General features: G+C 35.6%; 1 protein-coding gene across 7 annotated transcripts in view; it reads right to left on the bottom strand.

The window, feature by feature from the left end:
- Positions 1 to 1499: 1499 nt before the first annotated feature.
- Positions 1500 to 22888, bottom strand: part of LOC134542065 (N-acetylgalactosaminyltransferase 7) — a 28510-nt gene continuing 7121 nt past the window's right edge. For all 7 annotated transcript variants that reach the window (XM_063385944.1, XM_063385946.1, XM_063385948.1 and 4 more), the window contains exons 6-12: positions 20760 to 20936; positions 19392 to 19509; positions 17252 to 17377; positions 14421 to 14642; positions 12912 to 13010; positions 7557 to 7682; positions 1500 to 7139 (exon numbers count right to left, since the gene is read on the bottom strand). In XM_063385944.1, coding sequence (XP_063242014.1) covers positions 6999 to 7139; positions 7557 to 7682; positions 12912 to 13010; positions 14421 to 14642; positions 17252 to 17377; positions 19392 to 19509; positions 20760 to 20936 — 1009 coding nt within the window. In that variant the 3' untranslated portion in view covers positions 1500 to 6998. The remainder of the gene's footprint in view (positions 7140 to 7556; positions 7683 to 12911; positions 13011 to 14420; positions 14643 to 17251; positions 17378 to 19391; positions 19510 to 20759; positions 20937 to 22888) is intronic.

Below are 22888 nucleotides of genomic sequence, written 5' to 3'. Positions count from 1 at the left end.
TTAGCAAACCATATTAAAACTACACATAAAAACTTAAGTGTTTGGGTACGAATAACTTAAAAATGTTGGTGATATCAAACATTACAACTTTAGGCATGAAATATTGTATACGTACTGTGCAGTTTTGTTAAGTTTATAGGTATATTTTAGGAGCTTTAATAATAAATAATGCCACTTTAACATTATGAATGACTGTTTCAACTAAAAGACAGCTTTGCACGAAGAAGCTAGTGCTGACCGTAGTCTGATGGTTAGACTTCATGAATGTTGACTGTGTTAATGTGTTTAGTTGGAGGCCTGTGCTGTTCCCCAATTTTTCGGTTCTGGTTTTGGGTCCTTTAAAATACTTGACTTGAGGCCATCTTTTCAAATATTTGGTTCCTGTTACCTTACACGCCAGAAAGGTAAACACATTTTTCAATGTGACAAACTTCTCACTGTGAAATCGCACATGAAAACTGTAGGTTTCAAATAATAATGAAACAAACACTTATGGCACAAAAACAGATGAAACAATATGGCGTCTTTCAGTTCCTTTCATACGTTTGTGATTTGTGGCTGTTTGTACGTTAAAGGTCAATTACATTTTAATTGCAAGAAAATTATAAGTGTGTGCCCAAAATACTGAATCATTAAATAGAATGTATTTTCGTCATCAGAATTTTAATGCCAGCAACGATAGTCAACCTTATTCACATTTAGTGTAGCAGTAAGATTTTTTTCTTTTGTTTTCTAAGAACCAAAACCACACAGCCCTATAATTACCTGTAAATAACAAATAATATCAGTACGTATATATTTTTATATATTTATTTTATCATCGTGTCATTGTGCATGCACTCATTTAAACAAAGTACATTGAAAGGTCTTATCACATTCTATGCTTCAGCACATTTGGTAATCCGGCACCAATCATGTTCAGGATTTCCTTGTATTTCTGTATAATCTGACACGGCAGTGGTTCCAAATGTACCGTACCTCAAAGCCATGACTGTGCAAGTGGGACTAAAATTAAAGCTTCTGCTGAAAGTGAAAGACATGGTTTGCACCTGACTACGAGATGATGTCAAACTAGTTTTGATGTCAAACTAGTTTATGTATTAGGTATTTAGCACCATTAGGAATGGCTTGAAGTACTCTGAAAAAAGGTGTGAATGTTAGATTTATTAACTTAATGTTCACTTCTGCCATTGATTTTAAATTGAGATTTATTAGGAATAATTTACAATCTTCAATATGACACTAATCTTAACTCAATGAATAATCAGATGAATTCTGATACAAAAAACTTTTTATAAAGAGCAATTATAATGATAATTCCATATGCATATGTTACTAACGTGCAAACAGTCAAGCAAAAGAATATATTGTCAATTTTGAATCATCAGGAGTTTGCTGTATGAGACGACTACATTAGTTACTTCCAATACGTTCTTATCAACACATTTCATCATGCTTATGATGCTACACACTGATATTCACAAAATAAATAAAGTTGCTTCCAACATAAATAGGTATTTATTACAAACATCCGAAAATTCCTTTGATGAATAAAATGTACAATTACCTAGTTGGAAAACTTACAGAGCAGTGTGTTACAAAAGTAATATATCCCACATTAGATATTATAAAACTTGCACAGATATTCACACAAACACACACATTGAAATATGAACTACTTAAGAAAATTACAGGCACAAAAAGTGATATGTTTAGATTACAAACACACATTGCAGCTTTCTGTAATAAATCCAACACACTGATGGCAAATGGATACAATGAACTTGCTAAAAAGGCACTACAGTAAACTCTTCTCATGAAATAAGTGCATATTAAAATAGTAATGTGCCTCTACAGGCGTCATTAAAAATTAATGAATCAATTTCATAAGTTAAAAAAGACATCTTACAACACAAAAAGGTTTTTTAGTTAGTTTATTTTCATAAATTTTTTAATTCAAAGAGAAAACAGTGTGAAATTGTCTTCTGCATTAAGTTCCAAAACTAATGTGTGATTTATAATTTGAATTTATAATCTGAACTGTAAACATTAAGGCATAACTTTATCCTTAAATTTACATTTAGTAAGTAGGTAATAGCTTGGCTTCTGTCCACAGCTACAACCCAGAAGCCAAGCTACTTCAGACAATGGCCGTGAAAGCCTGCAAACATTATTACATTGAGTAAATTTAGAGTATGTTTAAATACAATGTACTGTATATTGTTCTCAAAACATCGATCTGTAAAAAAAAAGTTAAATTTCTATACTCTTTTGTATTTCAGAACTATATCGAGAAATCTCAATGAAACAATTTTTTTTTTTCCATTGAGTGGCTTAGAAAATATTAAAAGAAAATTATCATTTTAATAAATAAACAATTCTTACATTTTAAGTGTAACACAGACATATTCGATGATGTACACATATTTTTGTAGCTCCCCACAGGGTGCAAAATGACTTCAAAACCATGCGCTTGCCATTATTATCTATCCAAGTCAAATAATTCAGAAGTTAGAATCCTACAACTGACATGGATGCATAAATTGTCATTTAAGAGTATCAAACAAAACAAACAAAAAAAAACCTGTAAAATAAAATTCAGCTACCTGAAGCTATTTGGGCACACAAAAACAATTAGTTGAAAATGTAAAATTGATTACTTTTCAACTATAACTCTCAAATATAATGAATACATTTTAGATCACATGAATGCCAGTAATTTGGTCACAAACGTAAAAAAAAAAACCATTATAAAATTAACAAATAAATAAAATTTCATTTACAAAATACATACACTGTTTACAGCAAACTGACAATTTTACTAATAACTAGCTTACATATAACGTTTCATAAACAACCAATGTCTACAGTGCTACAGTAACCTTATAATTTAATCACAACATGAATACTTCTTCTCTAAGAATACGTACTAGGTATTTTTGAGCATAAAAAAGAACAGAACAATTCACATTCAGTCCAGGCTGAGGTTAAGTGGAAATATTGTCGGGTAGTGTAGTTTCTGTAAACAATCCATTTGTATCGAAAACTGTACAATGCTGAATGATTGTTGTAAAGAAAAAAAATGGTTTCTTTTAAAATCTGTACATTATCCAGATACATACATAGAATACATTGTGAAAACTGAAACAATGAAGATAACAGGAAAAATTAGCTGGATGTATTTCAGTATTTCTCTGAGACTTGCAACATAACAATTTTGGCACAGTATTAATGAAATGCTAATATACCACATATTATTGTTGAAGCACCACTTCAGCTTTTTAATGTTAGAGCAGGTAATAATGAGTAAATAAAGTCATACACAAAACTTACCATAAAACTTGTATTATAACAGTGCATAATGAAATTTTTTTAATACTAATGTGTTTGTAACCATGATGAGACTTCAAGTGAGTAATAACTAGCCAATTTCCTCCCCAATTCCTCAAAAAATGGTGTCGGTCCTTCTACCGAGCACCTTGTATATATATTAAAAAAAAACCAAGATGAAATTCACACCACACTGTAGTTAACAGATCAAGCTTAAACTACAAAGTTATGAAATTCTTAGAATTTCATTAAGCACCAATAAATACAGCCCACATGCTGTTAACATTAAGCCTCATGTAACTATCACTCAGATAAAACAGCTGCAAAAGAAATATTATTTCAATCTCCTAAAATATATGAAGTAAAACAAAAGATAAAAATTATGTGTGTATAATTTAAATTATGAAATCTCAAATAATAAAACCCTTTTAAGAAGTTTATATGCTTTTTATACTTGTAGCTTTTTGCACTCTGAAACCATGTGGCTACAGAACTGGAATAATGACATGCCCTGGTTTTCCCTCATTTTTTCTTCAATGTCGTAGAAACATTTTTTTTAGTGTGCATTAGCCACAGAAACTGCAGTGTACTTGTCAGATAAGTATGTATCACAAGACTAGTGACGTGTCTGCCCTGGTTTTCGGCTACCCACCTTCTTGGCAAACTTACAGGCACACAGCACTGTAAATCTTTTGAAGTGAAACTTCTTTGCCGAAGGGCTACGATTTTCAAGCATTTCGAGAGTGCGTCAGCGGCGAGCCACTTCAATGCATGCGCTAGCTGTCGAATGGGAAGACTGCAAAAAGGAGAAGGGGAGGAGGAAGAGGAAATGTACATAGCGTAGCATGCTGTATGCTAATTGTAACGTCCGGAAGGGGAGACGGCAGGGGAAAGGGTAGAAACGACGCAGCAGTGATGCTACGGAATTCTCATAACATCGCGTGTGTTTGTCTACTCCTCTGTACCTAATAAGCAGGAAGTAGCACTTATGTCGTGCATGGACTCCACACGCACACTTTTTTTTATTTTTCTCTCTTTTCACTATGAGACAGGGATGATTATTTCACCTGAATGTAGACCTATGGAATTTAACACAGGCTCATTGTACATTTTTTAAAATTTAAAACAAAACCCACAAACACGACTTAAAGTTGATAATACTCATTAACTGTAGGTATTTCCTTATCCTTTTGCCTCCCTAAATTACTTACAATGCAACCAACATATCATGTGTCAATATACTCTTTTAACCAACCTTCGTTAACTTTGGGGGGAGGGGGGGGGGTCCATCCCTTGGCCATTATAATAAGTACATAACTTGCAATTATTTTGTTGTGTTACTATCGCAGTATTGATTTTATAATTTATTTATTTTATAATTAAAATCACTTGTGAACATATACTTACATTTTTATCACACAATTTATTTTATTGGTGTGCCTAGATTAAATACTGATTCAGAGAAGAAAAAAAATTGTTAATATGTATTACTAGATATTTCTGTGCTACAGGATGTCGGAAGTGTTGCTCCAGCATCTAGTGAAATGTGAAGTGACTTGTTTGTGGTTGGATTATAGTAAAGTGGGATGCTGGTAAGTCATATTAAACAAACACACAATATTAGGACATTCCGTATTTTTGGTGGACTTGAAATTGTGTGAAGGTTAACCTTAAACTGAGAACCCAAAACCGGAACTGAACCGAAAAAAAAAATAGAACAGACATCACTACACAGGACTTAAACCAGCTAAAAACCAAAGACTTTTTTGTAAGACAATACAATATTGAACATCATCCGTCAATAATACCCAGCAACCCTGCTTAGCAAAACATAAGTGCAAAAATTTAACAGTATTTGTAGAAAACATGCCAAAAACAAAATATGTTAACTGCAAATGTTTAGTGGTTTAGTCCATGGTTAAACACGTAGGCTGATGATGCAAGCGGTAAATATGTATTATGAAACAAAAACAAATTAATAGTTTTTCTGAAACATTCAGTCATAGTGGTCTTTACGGTTGTAGTCTTTGTCTCGGTTTGTATACAATAATCAAATAATGGATTACTAATGCAACAGACGAGCAAAATCACATCAGTAATTGATATCACAAAGTCATTGAGAAGTAACATACATCTAACGATTGGATGGTTTGTCTTGTAATACTGACTGTCAAACTGTTAGAAAATGTACATTATTTTAACAACTTGTCATCACAATTTCTGTTACAGAATTAAATTACTAGATTTCCTGACAGTTACAGGTTTTCTCTGCAACTATTTAACTCCCTGGAATATTCTTGTTTTCATGTAGGTACTTGTCTCAGCCATCATAAGCAATAACTCATAAAAGTGCTTCCATTTTCTCTGAATTTTCAAAATTTCTTGCAAGGGTTTTACACTCCTTTAAAAAATACAAATAATTTAACAAGATTAAAAATTTCTCTGACACACTAACAAATTAAATGCATTTAAATAAAGCAATCACAATTTCACGCACACAAAAACAATTCTTAGCATATAATACAGTGGAACTTCATTAAAAAGTACCTCAATTCAAAGGATTTTTCACTTTACAATCTACATGTTCATAAGTCTATCTGATGTTTTACACATCAGTATAAAGTAATTTCAATATTAAGTACCAATTCTTATGTAATACGAGTTTATTATAATGAGATTCCACTGTAATGAAAAACAAGACCATAACACATTTTACTACTCCTAGAAATCAGATTACAAAAGTCAAAACAGCTGTCGATGTTAACAGGTTGGGTTTTCACATTTCTCGCATTTGTTTAACATTATCATTTATCAATTAAATTACTATTCACAACCAACCACCCCTTTAGTTAGAATTAATGCACTCATTTTAAGGAGAGCATAGAATATCAATATAATTAATTAATGATTTAATATTAAAAAAAATATTTAAAATAATTTCAGCTATCAGTACCAGAGCAATTGAACTATTATGCAAAAGACTACAAGAATCCTAAGATAATAACAATGGTATTTTAATAATGTACATACAGTCCTGTGAAAGAAGAGTCAAATACTAGTGTTGACTTGGAGAGTGATGCATGAGTGTGTGTGCATGGTTGAGAAGAAATAGGCTCAAAATAACATGGCTTTCCGCCGTTTTCATTTAATTTGGCGGGCATCATAGCCCACCTGATTAACGTATCGCAAGATTTAATTGCTTTAATAATACATGCACTGGAATTTTGTTCAATTTTTTTTTTTTGTTGCAAACACAACTTACATTTTATCAACCACCCTGGCAAAGTCTAAGAGTTTTTCAGGAACTTACAGCCAATATTTCATTAAGTACAAGCATTTCTAAATTTACACTTGTTATTTCACTTCCAAACTTTATTTTAATATAAATGAAGCATTCACATATGTTATTCTGGTACATCTTTTTGCACTGTACTGTCATTAACTGAAACTCCATATCTACTAAAATAAAAAACTTATAAAATAAAATTGACACTTTTAAAAAGAATGCTGCAGCATTAACACATCCAAAAATACATTATTAAAGTACAACATACAAAAGTATGAAAGTACGTACTTGTTGAAACTTGATATGATGCATTCACAGAGTTTTTGAATGCACAAAAAAGTTCAGTCAGGTATCAAAATATAAATTTTGATGGAATGTGTGGTCACCACTTGGGGCGTATCTCCTGGAACACCCACTGCTGGTAGCTGTTCACGCTGTCGCACGGCATGAGCGAGAGGTGGGAGGTCTGAGGGTGCAGAGCCACGCACTTCTTGTGAACACGGTGGTAGAGGGTTTGCTTTTTCTGTCAATTGTCCCCACAAAAACGTGTCAGTAACAATTTTAAAATAATAGCTAATTGAAATGCACATGAACTGAAAAAAAAAAGTAATAATATTTCCAATCCAATTACTCTTGGAAACCGACTAAAAAAATGTGTCGAAAATTAAGATTCAACACCGCTGATCTAAAGTGCCCACTCTACAGATGATTTGTCAGATGCCATTGCTACATTCCAAATTAATTACCATGCACAAATATTTGGACATTGAAAATAATATACTGATCAGGCCAAGATTCATCAAAAGTTTCCAGTGAAACACAAATGTGTATGTAGTTCTAAGCTTTTAAGTAACTTTTCAGCACTCCAAGACAAAAACGAAACACTTGAAACTGATTGTCTCATGACGACCAACACGAGCAGAGGGTCCGGTGCACTCACCTCATCGTACTGCCAGGGGCCGTCCACGGTCCCCAGCCGACAGAACACCAGCTTCAGGCCCTGGGAGTCTGCCTCTACGCAGCGCTCACCCACGCCCAGTTGGCCCTTCGAGTTGAGGCGCATCAGCTGCAACCACAGAGCTCGTCACGACAATCACATCACTTATCACAACAATCACATCACTCATCACAACAATCACATAACTAATCACAACAATCACATCACTTATCACAACAATCACTTCACTTCACTGTGTGGGCCAAACGGGTTTACACGACTGATAAGACAAGTACATACATGTAAAACCAATTTCAGGACTTAAAATACTTTTAATAAATTTACTCACAATTTTTTTTATATCAGTGTCAGTTTATATGCACAATTGAATGTGGACCACGGCAACCTTAGAAAACATACAGAATAAAAAAAAAAAACTGACTCAGTTTTTAACTGGCCCAGTGGTATAATTTTCGGGGTAATGTTTTTTTTTTTAAAAAAAAAAAAAAGCTTTTATACAGAATAAATTCTTTCACATCACTCCATGATTCTCCAACCAGTAAATGACTTCTTATAGGGAAATTATTTTTAGGCTTTCGACAATGGTTAGATAATTTTTTTTGTTCTCAAGCAAATTGTAATATCCCAAGTGTCTTAAAGAATAATTAAATAAGAAGGTAAAAAGATTTGGAAACTCTGAATACTGGGGCCCTCAATTAATAACTATCAAAAGTCAACAACAGAGGCGACACTAGGAGTAAACAAAGCAAATTTAGAGACTCCCTACGAACACTAGGGAGAAAAAGGGATCGTTATTATAGATTAATTAAATAAAAACAACAGTTACGTCTATAGACTTCCTTATTTTATTAATCATTGTTCTTTCTTTTTTTTTATAGATTAAATATTCCTTTGTAACATCTGATTTTCACTGATAAGTGATCTTACATAAATTCCACACAATTACACTTATTATATTATATCCTTTAACTTTATTTACGATAGGGCCGGCCCTGAATGTTTAACAAAAATAACAATATTTAAAGAAATGAATGAAATTAACATCGCTAACTTTACAGGTTGTACATATAGTCCTTGCAAAACATTATATAAATTTCCTCTCCTCGAACTGCTTTAACTGTCCGCTGTCTTAACTGGGTTACACTATTTTTGAGTTCGCAAAGAAAATAATGGAATGAAGCGGGTATCACCCGGGGCTGTATGTTGACGGTGATCGAGGTAGTAGGCCTAAAGATGGTGGATTCTGCTCAGGATCCGACTCCAGAGGTTCTGGCAGAGGATTTTGGTTGCCCCAAACTTGGAACCCTGTCTGAAACAGAAGTACAAATTCAAAAGAATCAGACCTGTTTCCAGACAGTATACTTAAATGGCACAAAAGGCCAATAGAGGGAAATTAAAGGGGGGATGAGGTCAAGACTTACCAAAACAGGGTGTTGGTCCTGGCGCTCAGGAGAGGGCGTCTCGTCTCCGGAAACCCGAAACACGATGCGCGGTAGACACGGAAGTCTTCACGATTTAATAAAAAAATACTAAGTTTCTCTACTTTTAACTAAACTACTGACTGGTTAATCTTAATTTTTAGATAGGGACATCATCCCTATAGTCTGAGAAGACTACATAATTCGAGATGCGATGCCGATGATTCGCCGAAGATCGCAGTTACAAACGGTACCAGTCAGTCAGGAGGCATGCACCGAAGTCCCCTCCGAGCGGGATATCGTCAGTATATAATAAGCGCGGGGTCTCTAGGAATGGGAGGTGGCTCTGAGCCGAAAATTACCAAGCCCATCCGAAGGCATAAAAAATATTAGTTCTTACTGGAGTGACTGCGCGACTGAGGCGCTATCTTTTGGTGGCAAGAAGAAGTACTAATAAATCGACTTGTGGCCGACAAGTGTGTCAATGCTAGGAGTATATGGGGCAACCAGTGTTGCCACCTAGCGGCCCGAGACATAAGGAGAAAGGTTGTCGTTACCTCCGCGCGAGCGCTGGTGTCGGCGCTGCCGACGCCCACAAGTGGCGTTAGTGACCACAGCCGTCGCTAGATGTCAAAGTCCAGAATCATATCTGCAGCTATCAAGCCTGAGATGGCCTTGAATTCCGTAACCGTCCCCGTGAAATCACAAGCGGTCATCGCTCCTGGCTTCACTTCTGAGAAGAAAGGGTGGGAGAGCAGGGGGGAAGGCTTCAAAAAACGCATGGTCTGTGGGACGCAAGGCCCACGGGATCCTCCCGTCGTGTCTTGCTGCTAGTGAACCTTATACCGATTCGTAACAGAGTTAGCAGGGCTCAGCACTGCTCCACGAGCTTCTGTAGGCAAAGGTAGTCATGCGGAGAAATTAAGTTACCGGCCCCCGACGTGCCTCTAGGCGGGAGAAATATTAGCCAGACTGCTAACATAGCATTAGGCTGGGAAAAAAATTAGCTTGCCTCTGAGAACAAAGGCTGAGGGCCTGGCCGTAAAGAAATAAGATGAGAAAAAAAAGAATAAATTTCCAAAAATATTTATAACAAAATTTTAAATAAAACGTGCCTAAATCCCTAATACACGGCACAAAATGTTTCAACAATTTTTGTCGGTATACGGGACCTTGTTTGGTTGAGACACCATTGTATTTGCAAAATTATATCTAATATGAAATAGAACTGATATACACAGAAATATGCAGATTTTATGTCAGAAAGTTTGAACATTTTCATAGATAAATTCGACATGATTTAAGTGGGCTGTCTCAGACTATTTATATTCAACGTGTAACTCCAAACTGTAAAGAGGAGAAGAAAAAATAAAATGCCACCTAGAAAAATGCCTGCTGGAAATTAAAACGTCTAGCCTCAACACTGTTTATTTTAGAAATTTTTTGTGACTATTTCTCTAGTTTTTTACCTTTTTGTAACTTTGTGAGCTTAGAAACCCTGTAAAAGAATACACCACATAAACATGTAGGCATAAATAGCGATAGTGAACCTTCCCTGCAGACCAACAACCACATATTAGAACACTCAACAAAATGAACTACCTAATTACTTCCTCTGCCTGAAGTCACTTGTGCAAGCTGACCTTGGAGACAAAACAGAATCCGGAATCAAAGGTTTAAAACATTAAAAGTTAAAACATCAGCTTTCTGATTATGATTCTCAAATGAACAACTATAGGTTCAAGAAAATTAAAGAATCAACTTGACTCATTGTTCAACCCAACACGTACGTATGCATGACATGCAGTTGGAAACAAACACACACATGCAGCATGCTCAGGGAATATTACTTCACACCAGAGATAGGGTTCCTGAGAGGTAGACTTGGTACATACGTTTACAACTGTCTTTGTACCTTCCATGTGCAGTCGAATAAGGTACTATAAATAGATTATTAAAATATGAACTGGAATCAGAACTATAACTAAAATAAACTCCAACAGTGAAATCCACGCCTACTTAAAGAATATTGGTAGAACATTCAGTGAACCAACTGAATTATATTTGTCCATTCACAACAAACCAAGAAATTAGTTTACTTGGAAATATTTAATTTTATGCTATCAACTCTAAATGAAAAATGGTTCTGAAAAGTAGTTTTTTGACGTGCTGGCTTCACGCACGAAAAAGGATGACTCATTGTCCCGTTACGCACATTGTCCCATTACGCTCATAGTACGCTTGCGCCGCATCTATCTCTCTTCCACTCGATTGGAACCACCATTGATTTGACTTTTTCGAGGCACATTAAACTTGAAACACTCCCATTCGTTTCCTACTTTTCCTATCATCGTCCTATCCTTAACAGAATAACACAGATTGGAAGAAGTTAAATAGCAAACATTATAAACATTATAGTTAAAATAATCTCTTTGTTAAAGTAATAAACATATTTGAATTAATGAGTGCAAATAAAAGTAAATTTATCAATTAAATTGTAGATTTCATTTCACTCCTTTGTATCCATACAAAATATTGATAATTCAATAAAAATGATTCAATTTTATTCATAAAAGTATGCAATCATTTCATCAATGTTTTGTTATGACGTTGTCACGTTAAACTATCGTCCGTAAACCGACTTTACAGACAACCAATTTTTTTTAACGGTTAAAATGAAAATCGACATGTAGATGTCCCGCCTGAGGCAGGGTCTGCATGGTTGGAACGGGGCTGACTCCCACAGGAGCATCCTGCCCTGCCGGAAGGACAGGCCTGTCATTCCAGCCAGCCTAGAGAATGTGCGAGGTGTGATGACACGGGGTACGGAGCAGCTAGAGAATGAATAGATAGGTGGAGGAAACGGGTGTGTACCCGAGAAAACAGACAGGATAAGGCAACGTCCGCCACGTTTCACCATCTGCGAATACATATCTGGGTTCGACCTCGCCTGGAATCGAACACGGATCACCTTGGCGGGACCACCACAGCACTTTATTTAATGGTATGTGCAATAAAAATATATAGGTAAATGTACTATTGTGCCAATATTTTGTAGTAAAATCAATACGTATTTAAACAATCATGATTTATTTAAAATTTTATAAGAAATTCTTTAAATAAATGCCAAAGAAAGATAATTTTTGAAATATTTGAGTGCCTAAGAAATGCATAATTTTTATATGAAATTGTACTGTACTAGTGTGGAGCAAACTTTTTTTTTAGAGGGAAAAAAACATTTTAAAACTATTAATTTCATTTTTTTAGTATTAACTATGATATCAATAATAGTACTGGATGATCTTGAACACAGAATGCCCTATAAAAAAAATCAATCATAGTGTTATGGCAACAGGAAATGTATCTCTCAAATGTATAAGAAAACCTCGAATGCAAGATGATCTCAAAAATGCAAGGTGACCTTGATTGTGAGACCACCTCGAATGTAAGATTATATCTCTAATGTAGGATAAACCCTAGAATAAAATAGAGTTCTCAAATATAAGGCAATCTTGATTGTAAGACTACTTCAAATGTGAAACTCAGTCAGATATAAATCTATTTTGATTGTAAGATTAAAAAAAAAAAAAAAAAAAAAGACATTACATATAAGACTTTTCACAACTCAAAATGCCGTATTAATAGCTGGAAAGTGGCCAAAATCACAAGCATTTCATTTTTTTTTTTTAATCTCGGACCTGAAAAAGTTGCACCATAAATAGCAGTTCTGTGTAAATATTTCTGTAAGTTTTAGATTAATTATATTTTAAATTAAATGAGCGTTTAGCATTTCATTTTTTCTTTTTAGCACGTGTTAAAAGTTTTTAAACCGCACATTCCGTATTCTCGAAATGAAATAGGCGAGCATCACCCCGGTGCGTCCCACGCTAGGCCACGGTACGGCGACTCACACACACACCTGGTTGTTGCCGAAGCCGTGGCAGTGCCCCATGCCCATGAGGCTGGGCGGCCCGTGGCCCAGGGTGTCCATGCACGTCTCGCTGGCCTGGTTGCGGAGCTGCGAACACAAGGGCGACACACGCGCGCGGTCACGGTCACAGTTACCTGGCTGGGGTTGTCAGCGCTGTAACCTGACAAACACCCTGACACCCTAGGGCGGGCGGGAGCGTCCCAGCACAGGCTCGGGGAGGCTACGCTCCGCAGCTGTGGGATCAGAACACGTCGCAAAACGAGAGGAGCCGGCGGGCGACGTCACTTTACTTCGGGCGAACGGCTTATCAGCTACAGAACAACCTCAGCCTGAGCATACCCCATCATCCATCTAGTTAATTTATTCTTCCTATTGCAGCTCACACACTTTAAGTGTGAGGATAACTATTATGATAAATAACTAGAAACCTGAAAAATTCGCGGGTTTATTTCGTGTTATGCTAAAATTAAATAATTTTGCTTCTGCCGTTGGTTCACTGTTAATCTGGAGGACTGAGGGCCAATTAGAGACCCTCACTCATAGAAGTGTCGAATCACAGGCCACCCAGTCGAGACGACTCACAAGTCAACAGCCAATGAACAGTTGGCATTTGCCAGAGTGTGTAGAGGATATTGGAGTCTATCCTGGAGGTCATTGAACCCGCTAATTTTTCCGGTCTCTATAAATAACCTCTTAACTTGAACTATTACAGTTGTTTTCTTTGTTTTCCTAGTGTACTGATAAATTTTTATGTTGAACTAAATAAGAAAAAACTTCGGTCAACGATTTCAAATATAGTACTTATCAGTTATCACATTTGACAACACGGGACAGTTATGAGTTATCACTATTAGAAGGCCTCTACAAAAATGGTCTTGAATCCTGCTTTGAATAGTGAATCTAAAAAATACAGTAACATTAAATTATCAACACATATTATCACAGTTTAACTCTCAAAACAAAGTTAGATACTATCTTTCATTTATAGTTTTTACCTTTATCTTCATTTCTCTGCCAAATTAAGGTTAAGGTTACAGCTCAAATTTCATAGTAGGCCTGTGGACGCCAGTTAAGAGCCTTGCGCTTAGAGCGTCTGTTTGGACTTGTAAATATTGTGTGTAATTTAGTGTATAGTGTTAGCAAACATTTGAATTTTGAACTTCCCGCGCTGCTTGCTAGCAGCGCCAAGTTTTAAGTTGGCTGCCTGCCGAGGTGGGTAGCCCTGCAGCTTCCGGCAACGGAGCAACATTTGTTGAACCATCATGGCGGTAAGTTGTGCTATCATGCACGCTTGCTGCCAATCGAGTTGTTTGCAAGTGCATCATCATTAATTGTGTCGTTTTTATCTGGATTTTACAGTCTTGTACGTCTCTAGACAAAACAGCGTCGTAATCATCATCTCGCCTCACCAACCCTGACCAGGCAAGCATTGAGTGAGTTGAGGCTGCTGGCAGGGTGAGGTAAGGAGAAACACTCCACGACAGCGTGCGCTCTCACCTCGCCCCAGTGGAGGTTCGGCGGCAGCGCCGGGTACTTGTCGTACACGTCGTAGGCCACGTTCTCCATGAACCAGCGGAAGCTGCGGCAGTGCAGCCGCTGCTTCAGGGCCAGCTGCTCGGTTATGTCGCCCATGTCCAGGAACCTGGCCAGGGGCTCCCGCGTGTAGAAGTACTCCTTGTGGGCCTCGTCGAACCACGTCTCGATCACCCGCTTGTAGTTCTGCAAGCACACCGCCCCGCCCACAGCGATGTGACAATTACCTAGCGAGGGTCTTTGATCTGGCCACTCCGTGGTTCACCACGTTCTCTGTGGTCCGGCACCGATCGAGCCGCTCGCGTTCAGATGTACACGTGTGTAATCCAGCAGTCGACCTCGGCTGTCAGGTCGCATCACTGCGCTGCCGGCCTTTTCAGTAGTTCACTCAGAGTTATTTGTTACTGTCGGTTTTCAATTCAATACAGTGTTGTTTCCTTTACGTATATATATTTTTTTAAAGCTGGTTACATTTCATACATCACATTTTGAAATTTTGAATTCCAGTTGAAACTATGATGATGTGTAGAGACCTGAAAAAGTAGATGTTATTTATCTCAAAAATAGGTGTTATTCATCACAAAAATAGGTGTTATTTTTCTGAAAAATAGGTGTTATTTTTTCTTCAAAAATAGGTATTATTATCCTTACTTTAAAACTGGTACTGATTTTTTTTTACAAAATTAGGAATTATTGTTTACAAAAACTAACTAGGGAACGCACCACAACGCTGAAATGCCAAATTGACCACAACGCCGACAGCTAGAAAACTGCTGTGTACCACAACGCCGAAATACACTAATGCCGAAAAATGTCATTGCAGGACTGCTACAAAGGTTAGGTTAGGTTAGATAAGGTTAGGTTAGGTTAGACAAGGTTAGGTTAGGTTAGACAAGGTTAGGCTAGGCTAGGCTAGGCTAGGCTAGGCTAGGTTAGGCTAGGCTAGGCTAGGCTAGGCTAGGCTAGGCTAGGCTAGGTTAGGTTATATTACGCTAGGTTTGATTGTGGTATTTCGGCGTTAGGTACATTTAAGAAACACACACAAATTTATTCAGTTGTTATTTCAACGTTGTGGTACACAGCAGTTTTCTAGCTGTCGGCGTTGTGGTCAATTTTGACATTCGGCATTATGGTATTTCGGCATTGTGGTAACGACCCCACTAACTTCTGCTGTTCTTGTCTCTTTTTTAATATATAACTGTGCAGCTGCATTGTCTGCACATTAACGTTTTTGGGTCAGAAGCGTAGAAACCTTAACGTTTGAATTCTTCCGCCCGTATACACGCATTTTCGGTAGGCTTAGGCATTTCAAACAAAATATGGGTAACTTTATAACTTAATTTAACATTAGCTGTACAATTATTTTAAAGCAATGCTCAAAATCCAGAAAACCACAACGAAAACAAACACCTCATATAATCGCACTAGCTACGTTACTCGTTGATGATAAAATAATTGGTTTTCGCGGCAAACTTGTTTACAGCTTCGTAGGATTTCATATTTTGAGGTTACGATTGAAGTTCCATGCTTGTTGTATGTCTCTTTCGTGTTATTCAACTATAACTTTAAAATATGGGTATAGGAAAGTTTAAAAATTAATTTCAATAATTATTTAACAATAAATATTGTCGTTCGTATTATACTACAACGTAATTTACGTATTAAAGTTTTTGTCAGAAGAAACTTGTTTGTATGAAAATAACGAACAAAACACAGTGACCAACATGAAATCTCAAACATTCTTAGCCAGCCGATTTATTTTCAACCCAAACGTAAAGGCACCGTTAAAAATATAAAAGTAAATTTAATCGATGTTATAAGAATATGAGAACAATTTACGAAAGAAATTGAACATTGCATTTTTATAATTATATAATTATGTATAAATATATTTCAAACCTGTGACAAATTTTATTTTTACAGTACAACAAGTGAACAACCGTTGAGAAAAGGAAGATGGCGACCAAACTAAGAAATCAAAATAACCGTAGTATCTAGAAAAGTAATGAACTTACGGAAAATCATTGTAAATATACGTAAGTATAATTAATTACGATACATATTTATTTTGATACGTAATTTTTAGGCGGATCTAACAAAATTTCTTTAAAATGTGCCAAAAGCACGATAAATAGGCGTTTTCAATTAAAAGTGCAGAAATTCGCGTTTTACATGTGAAAATGCTTAAATTCGCGTTATTATTCACGTTATCGTGGTAGCGAATTTTTCAGGTCTCTAATGATGTGTCATAATCGGGGAAAAACAATGATTCCACATAGCCGCGGTCACAATCGTAACAGGAGATTAAAGACCTTTCATAAATTATGAAAAATACAAGACATTGAACTGGGGAAGAAAGAAAAAAAAAAGAGAAAAAAAAAAGACAGTTTCCTACACTAACAGTTTTCAAATATGTACTCTTAAAGAATAACAAAATTATATTATTTTGAAGAATTTTGTTTCAAGTTAGGTTTTCAAAATGTACATAGTTTTTTTCTGTGTTGGGTGTTCAGCATCTTACTCATGAAAACTCTGTCCCACACGCGTTACTTTCCGCATCTCCTTAAAATTCTCTCGGTTCTGCCGATGAGCTCCCGAAAACATTCATCTCGTGCGGCGGACACGCCCGAACATGTCCGGGGTGATTCCAAAGGTGGAGCCATAGATTTTAGCCTCATAATAAATACACTGCGCCAAAAGGAACTATTATGCACTACTACACTATAGTACTCTGGCGGTCCACTCCACTCGCAAATGGGAGCAGAGCACCCTACCGCCCTGGCACCGAGACTCACGATGGTGATGAGGGGTCCCTTCTTCTTGGAGGCCAGCTTCCCAAACGTGTAGGGCATGAACCCGCGGTACACGTGTCCCACCCTGGAGCAGGGCACCCACTCGATGCTGCCGCCACACTGCCAGATCTGCAACCGTCGACGTTCCACTCACGTGTCTGGGGGGGTTGGCACTTCTCTGACAGTACCACACTTTGTACTAGCTGGCATCCGCTCCTGTCCTCGGGCACCTCAAAGCCCTGGCTCAGTTTCCAGCCAGCGAAACAAACTTCAGAACTGAACACACTGGACCACATCAGACACTGTTTTCAGATGGCTACATGTAAATGAAACGACCTGATCATGACTTCTACATCAACTGAAAGAGCTCAAATTATGGTGCGCCTCTACAAAAACACCATGGCCTATATCTATTTGATGCACCCTCAAAAACTAAAGCAATTAATAACACACACAAATTTAAATAATTTTTGGTTAATATGAAATTAATAATTGCACTCTGACATCTCCAGAACAACATAAGCCATACTTAACATCTTAATATAAATATATGTACTTACTCAATAGTAAATTATATTGCAGTTTCAAACTATAATTATTTTTTTTTTTACTTTGGCACTTCATCTAGGCAAAAAAATTATATCAGTATTTACTGACAAATGAAATAAGAACTTTATGCATGTTAGATCTGAAAGCTGCTAAAAAGAATCATTAGGCAGGTCGTCTGAAGTGACTTTTTAAGTCATCTTTCCATAGAGTCTGCAAACCTGGTGGTACTTTTGTGGCTGTTTCACGAGGGAGGGCAGGGGAGAACAACGTTTAGAATGAGTCGACTAGCTTGAGCCGGTTTTTAACCTTGTAAGAACACTTAAACCATCTCTAGCTCCTGCTGAAGTTCCGTATCCGTGCTGTCGTTTAAAAGTACTGTTTTTACCCAAATGCTAAATGGGGATTTTTCCTGAAAGTACAGCATTAAATATTAAAATCCTAATGATATTAAAAATGTTGATATTTTTCCTGCGTGTCTGCTTAAGTTAATGTTAAGCTGTATCGCAGACCATTTATTTAAGTACAATCATCAACTTCAGCATAGATAAATAAAGTAGATTTTATGTATGTTAAATAATATTTAAATAAGCATACACTGAATATTATCAGCATACATAACTTTTATCAGCTGCAATCATTTTTTTTTTCTAATCAGTAATCACCTTAGATAAAAAAAAACACAATACAAAAGAAGTGAAAATAAGATGCAAAGATAGTAAAAATCCACGTAGCACTTTCAATGGGAATTTTATAGTTATTTCAAAGTATGCAGAAACCAGGCAATCTTGCTGTGACTTTTCATATCTATTATGATGCCAAAACACTAGTGAAAATAAACTACATTCTAGTTGATATGTACAAAGAATTTACTGATTTTCAACAACATTATTGTAAGTGTATAGTTTAAACATTCTCATAAAAAGCATGATTATTAAATAATCAGGTATGTTCGATGTTAAGTATTACCATGGTGTAGTATGAATGTGAGGTTAGGAGTGTCAATACTTACCAGGCAACAGTTTGAATTTTTTTAAAATTTTTTTATTTACAACTCCCTTGCGACAAAAACAAAGTTTAACAAAAATTTTTTTTTATTTAATCCCCAGATCATGACACAAAATTTTTTCTTCTTCCCAGAATTAAGAGAAAAATATAGACCTTCTTATCTTGCAATTGAGTCACCTTTCATTTGGGTAAATACAACGGATAAATTAATTCCAGGCACTAATCCTTTCCCCATATTTCTGCTAAGGCACAGTGGGCCAACACTCTCAGCCTCTTCATCATTCCTCCCTTTCATCTTGGCTGTCAACTATTTCATTCTTGAGTGAGAGTGAGAGTGAGAGTGTGAGAGAGAGAGAGAGAGAGAGAGAGAGAGAGAGAGAGAGAGAGAGAGAGAGAGAGATACATATGCATGATAAAAAAAGTTATGCTACTTTCATGCCCAAGAATAAATGGGTTCACCTCTTATACAAAGGTGCACTTTTAATTTCCATTTATTCACGACTGTAAAGGTGAACTCGTCTTACACGCTGTAAACTATGGTGATTCAGTAGCAATTTTAAAATGGAAACATGTATGTATCCGACTGTACCTTGAAGGACAGCTCAAAGTTCTCACCGCCCCACACCAGGAGGCCCGGATCATATGCCCCTAGAGACAAGAAATACTCGCGGTTGATAGCAAACAAGCCCCCTGCATGAGTGGGTGATCTGGAACAATGACAAGTGCGATCATCACATTACAACAAATACTCAAGCATTCTTAACATTGCTGATGTACACTTTACATTTCAACCATATTTACCTGAAAATAATATGATTTTTAGTTACCAAAACTGCAGGGGGTCACATTATAATGACAAACGTGTATCTTGCCCCTGGAAAAATGTGAATTAACAGCAATGGTAAGAGCATAGTTGAAAAACTACATCTCACAGGCGACCATCATGCATCGCAGCATTTTTTGCTTTATAACAGATGGCCCAATGGGCTTTTATATACAAAAAAATTTTTTTTTTAATATTTATGTATAATGATTTTTTCAAAGTAAAGTAAATAAAGCAGTCTATAGCTGATACCATACAGACACCGAAACATCACAAGGAAATGTATGCGTGTAATGATTTTGGGCTCTTAACATTGTATATTGATTTTTTTATTCATATAAATAGTATTAAAATAACTGACAAAAAGTAAAATAAAAATAATCAAATATTTTTGTCCCACTGCTTAGAAGGTTTAGCAGTTCCAAAAACACAATTTCTTATTATATTTGAATAATTTGATATATTAATGTAATAATGAAACTTGTCAAATTAACACACCATAAAATCTTTGCCCTATACATACATTAAAAAAAGTTAAACTATACTTTTTATTTTCATATTCATAACTTTCTCATGAACTAAGGAACAATACAAAAATCACTGAATGTTAAAGTTGTTTAACTTACGCTCATTAATATATGTTGTAGTAGTGTTTTATGTACAAATTTTACGTGTTTTACTGCAAATTGTTGAAGCAGTTGATCAACGTACCTAATTGTGCTTGATATGTACTTATTACATATAGATTTAATATTTAATGATAATAAAGTCAAAAAATTTTTTTTAAAAAAATGAATTTGCTTTTTTTATAACACCATAAAATAAGGACAATATTGCAGTCTCGTTGTGTGGACGACAGAAATACAAAGTGGCATGGTGGTACAAATTACCACTTACTTGTAAACTTATACCACAAAATTCAATAAAAACTATAATAATTAGATATATTAAGTTTATAAATTTGTGAATCTGGACTAAAATTAATTATAAAATATAAAACATGTAAAAATATTTTTGGAAAACACAACACACGCAAATAAAAACTAAACAGTGTCATATCGGGAAATGGGAACATCATAATAAGCACCAAACCCGGACCATATTAACAGAATGACTAGCTATCACATCACTGACTTGTAAGGTTCGCTGTGGTGTTGTCTCCTGGATATTTCCTTTGCAGGTATCTCGTTCTCCTTGTACAGCATTCCCCACTCAAAAATACCACGGTAGTGGTGGCCGTCCTGGTACACCGGCCGGTACTCGAACGTCTTGTGGTCGATGCCATCGATCACAGGAACTGTCATCACTGTCCTAAACACATAAAAGACAGTACAGCATTAAGAAATAATAATGATGTTTGGCACAATCATAGAACACAAAACAGATAATTTTCACCTTCGTAGCTTTTATTTTATATTCATAATGCAGGAAAACTTTGTTATGGTTGATAAATGATGCTGTTATGTATATTACAACTTTATTAAAAAAAAAATCGGCAACATATTTCAAAATGCATAAGAACTGTCAATTTTAAAGAGGAGAAAATAGCTCCGAAGTTGAAAATGGTTTCAGAAAAAGTCTAAATATTAAACCATCCAGTCCTTCCATCTACCCCCCCCCCCCCCCCCCCCCCCACCAAAAATCCATCAATCACATGAATGCAGCCAATCAAATGGCTCAAAAAATTGTGTGTACAGTCATCGAAAGCTTCACAAACTTTAACTTATGATGGTGGACAGATGGATAAAAATTACAAATATCCAAAATGTTTTAAGTTTATTAAATGCTTCCATTACATATTTTTAACTTGTGTTTTAATCCATTTAATGTTTTATATTTAAAATAAAATCAAGTGAGACACTGAAATGTAATTATTATCAAAGCAAAAAGTATAGTTTAATCATCAATTACATGGTTATAAAAAAAGTCTACTTTTACAAGAGAAATTTTGTCCAAAATTTGAGCCTTTTCATTAGTTGGCAGCATTGAAATAAAAATAGTATTACGATATGATTGTGTGTTGTTAATCACCCGTGAGCTCATGGATTAACAGACGGATAGAGGTGAGATGAATGATGAGATGATGATTGAGTTCAACCTTAACATTTCTGTGAGTTGTTAAAACATTTTGTGAAGAGTAAGTTACAAAATTGACTGTGCTTGTTAGCATTGAAAAAAAAATCAGTGTTTTTTTTTTTTTTTTAAACTAAACAACCTGGTTTACTTGGTTTAAACTAGCTTTTTTTATTACGTTAGATATTTGCTGGACTTCATTTCAAAGAAACAAAGTCCAGCAAATCTCCACAACTGACTGGGACTTAACCACAGAAAGGGTATTTCTTCACATGAAGATGATTCTCCATAGAATGGGTGTTTCCCACAGAATAGGAATTTACTTACAGTTGGGCATTTCCCACAGATATAGGAATTTTAATAATAAATGTATTTATTTATTTCCTCTTTTTTTTAAAATGTCTACAATTCAAAAATTAATTTAATTTTTGAAGGAGTATTTAGCTGGATATAATTTACAACTTAATTCAGATAATTTAAATGATAAGATCTTGATTAGTAGGGCTGGGCCGATGCCAATCCCCAAGCGTAATAATCGCCCATTTTTTTAATTTTGCCTATCATAATGATCGGCAAAACGTAGCCTATTGAGCCGATCATTGGTCTCCTACTGCAAACTCATAACATTGAATAATTACCTATACCTAACAACTTTCCATGTTTGTTTACAGTACTTTTCGGGAAGAAAATTCAATTATTCATCGAAAACTAATAGGATTTAATAATTTAAAACTAACCACACACGAAAAAAATATACCAATAAAGTAAACAAATAGCATAAGTTTTATAAACATTGAACAGTTACATACCTAAGTATCAATTTCCACGTATATTTACGGTAATTTCGGTAAAATAATTTTCCATTATACTATTTGCAAAGTTATTTCTTATCATTTACGAACCGAAAACTATGTATTTGTTTACCATTTACGGTTAATATTACTGCAATGGCGAATGGCGACTATTTAGGTTGGCTATGTGACGCCAGAGATTAGAGTGACGCGCGTTGCACGACGGAATTCGTACGGATTAATGGCACTAGTAGTCTCGTGGTTAGTAAACAACTACCTCTTCGGGAATTCATCTACATATTTAATTTTTTCTCGCTAAATATGGTCTATTGAAAGTTTTGTTTAGCGTAATGAATATTATTATCCTGTTTAGCGGTAAATAGAGCTTATTTTTCTTTT

Source organism: Bacillus rossius (genome assembly GCF_032445375.1).
Source record: "Bacillus rossius redtenbacheri isolate Brsri chromosome 4 unlocalized genomic scaffold, Brsri_v3 Brsri_v3_scf4_2, whole genome shotgun sequence".
NCBI lineage: Eukaryota > Metazoa > Arthropoda > Insecta > Phasmatodea > Bacillidae > Bacillus > Bacillus rossius.
Note: the sequence above shows the minus strand (reverse complement) of the source record. Positions and strands in the feature narration are given on the sequence as shown.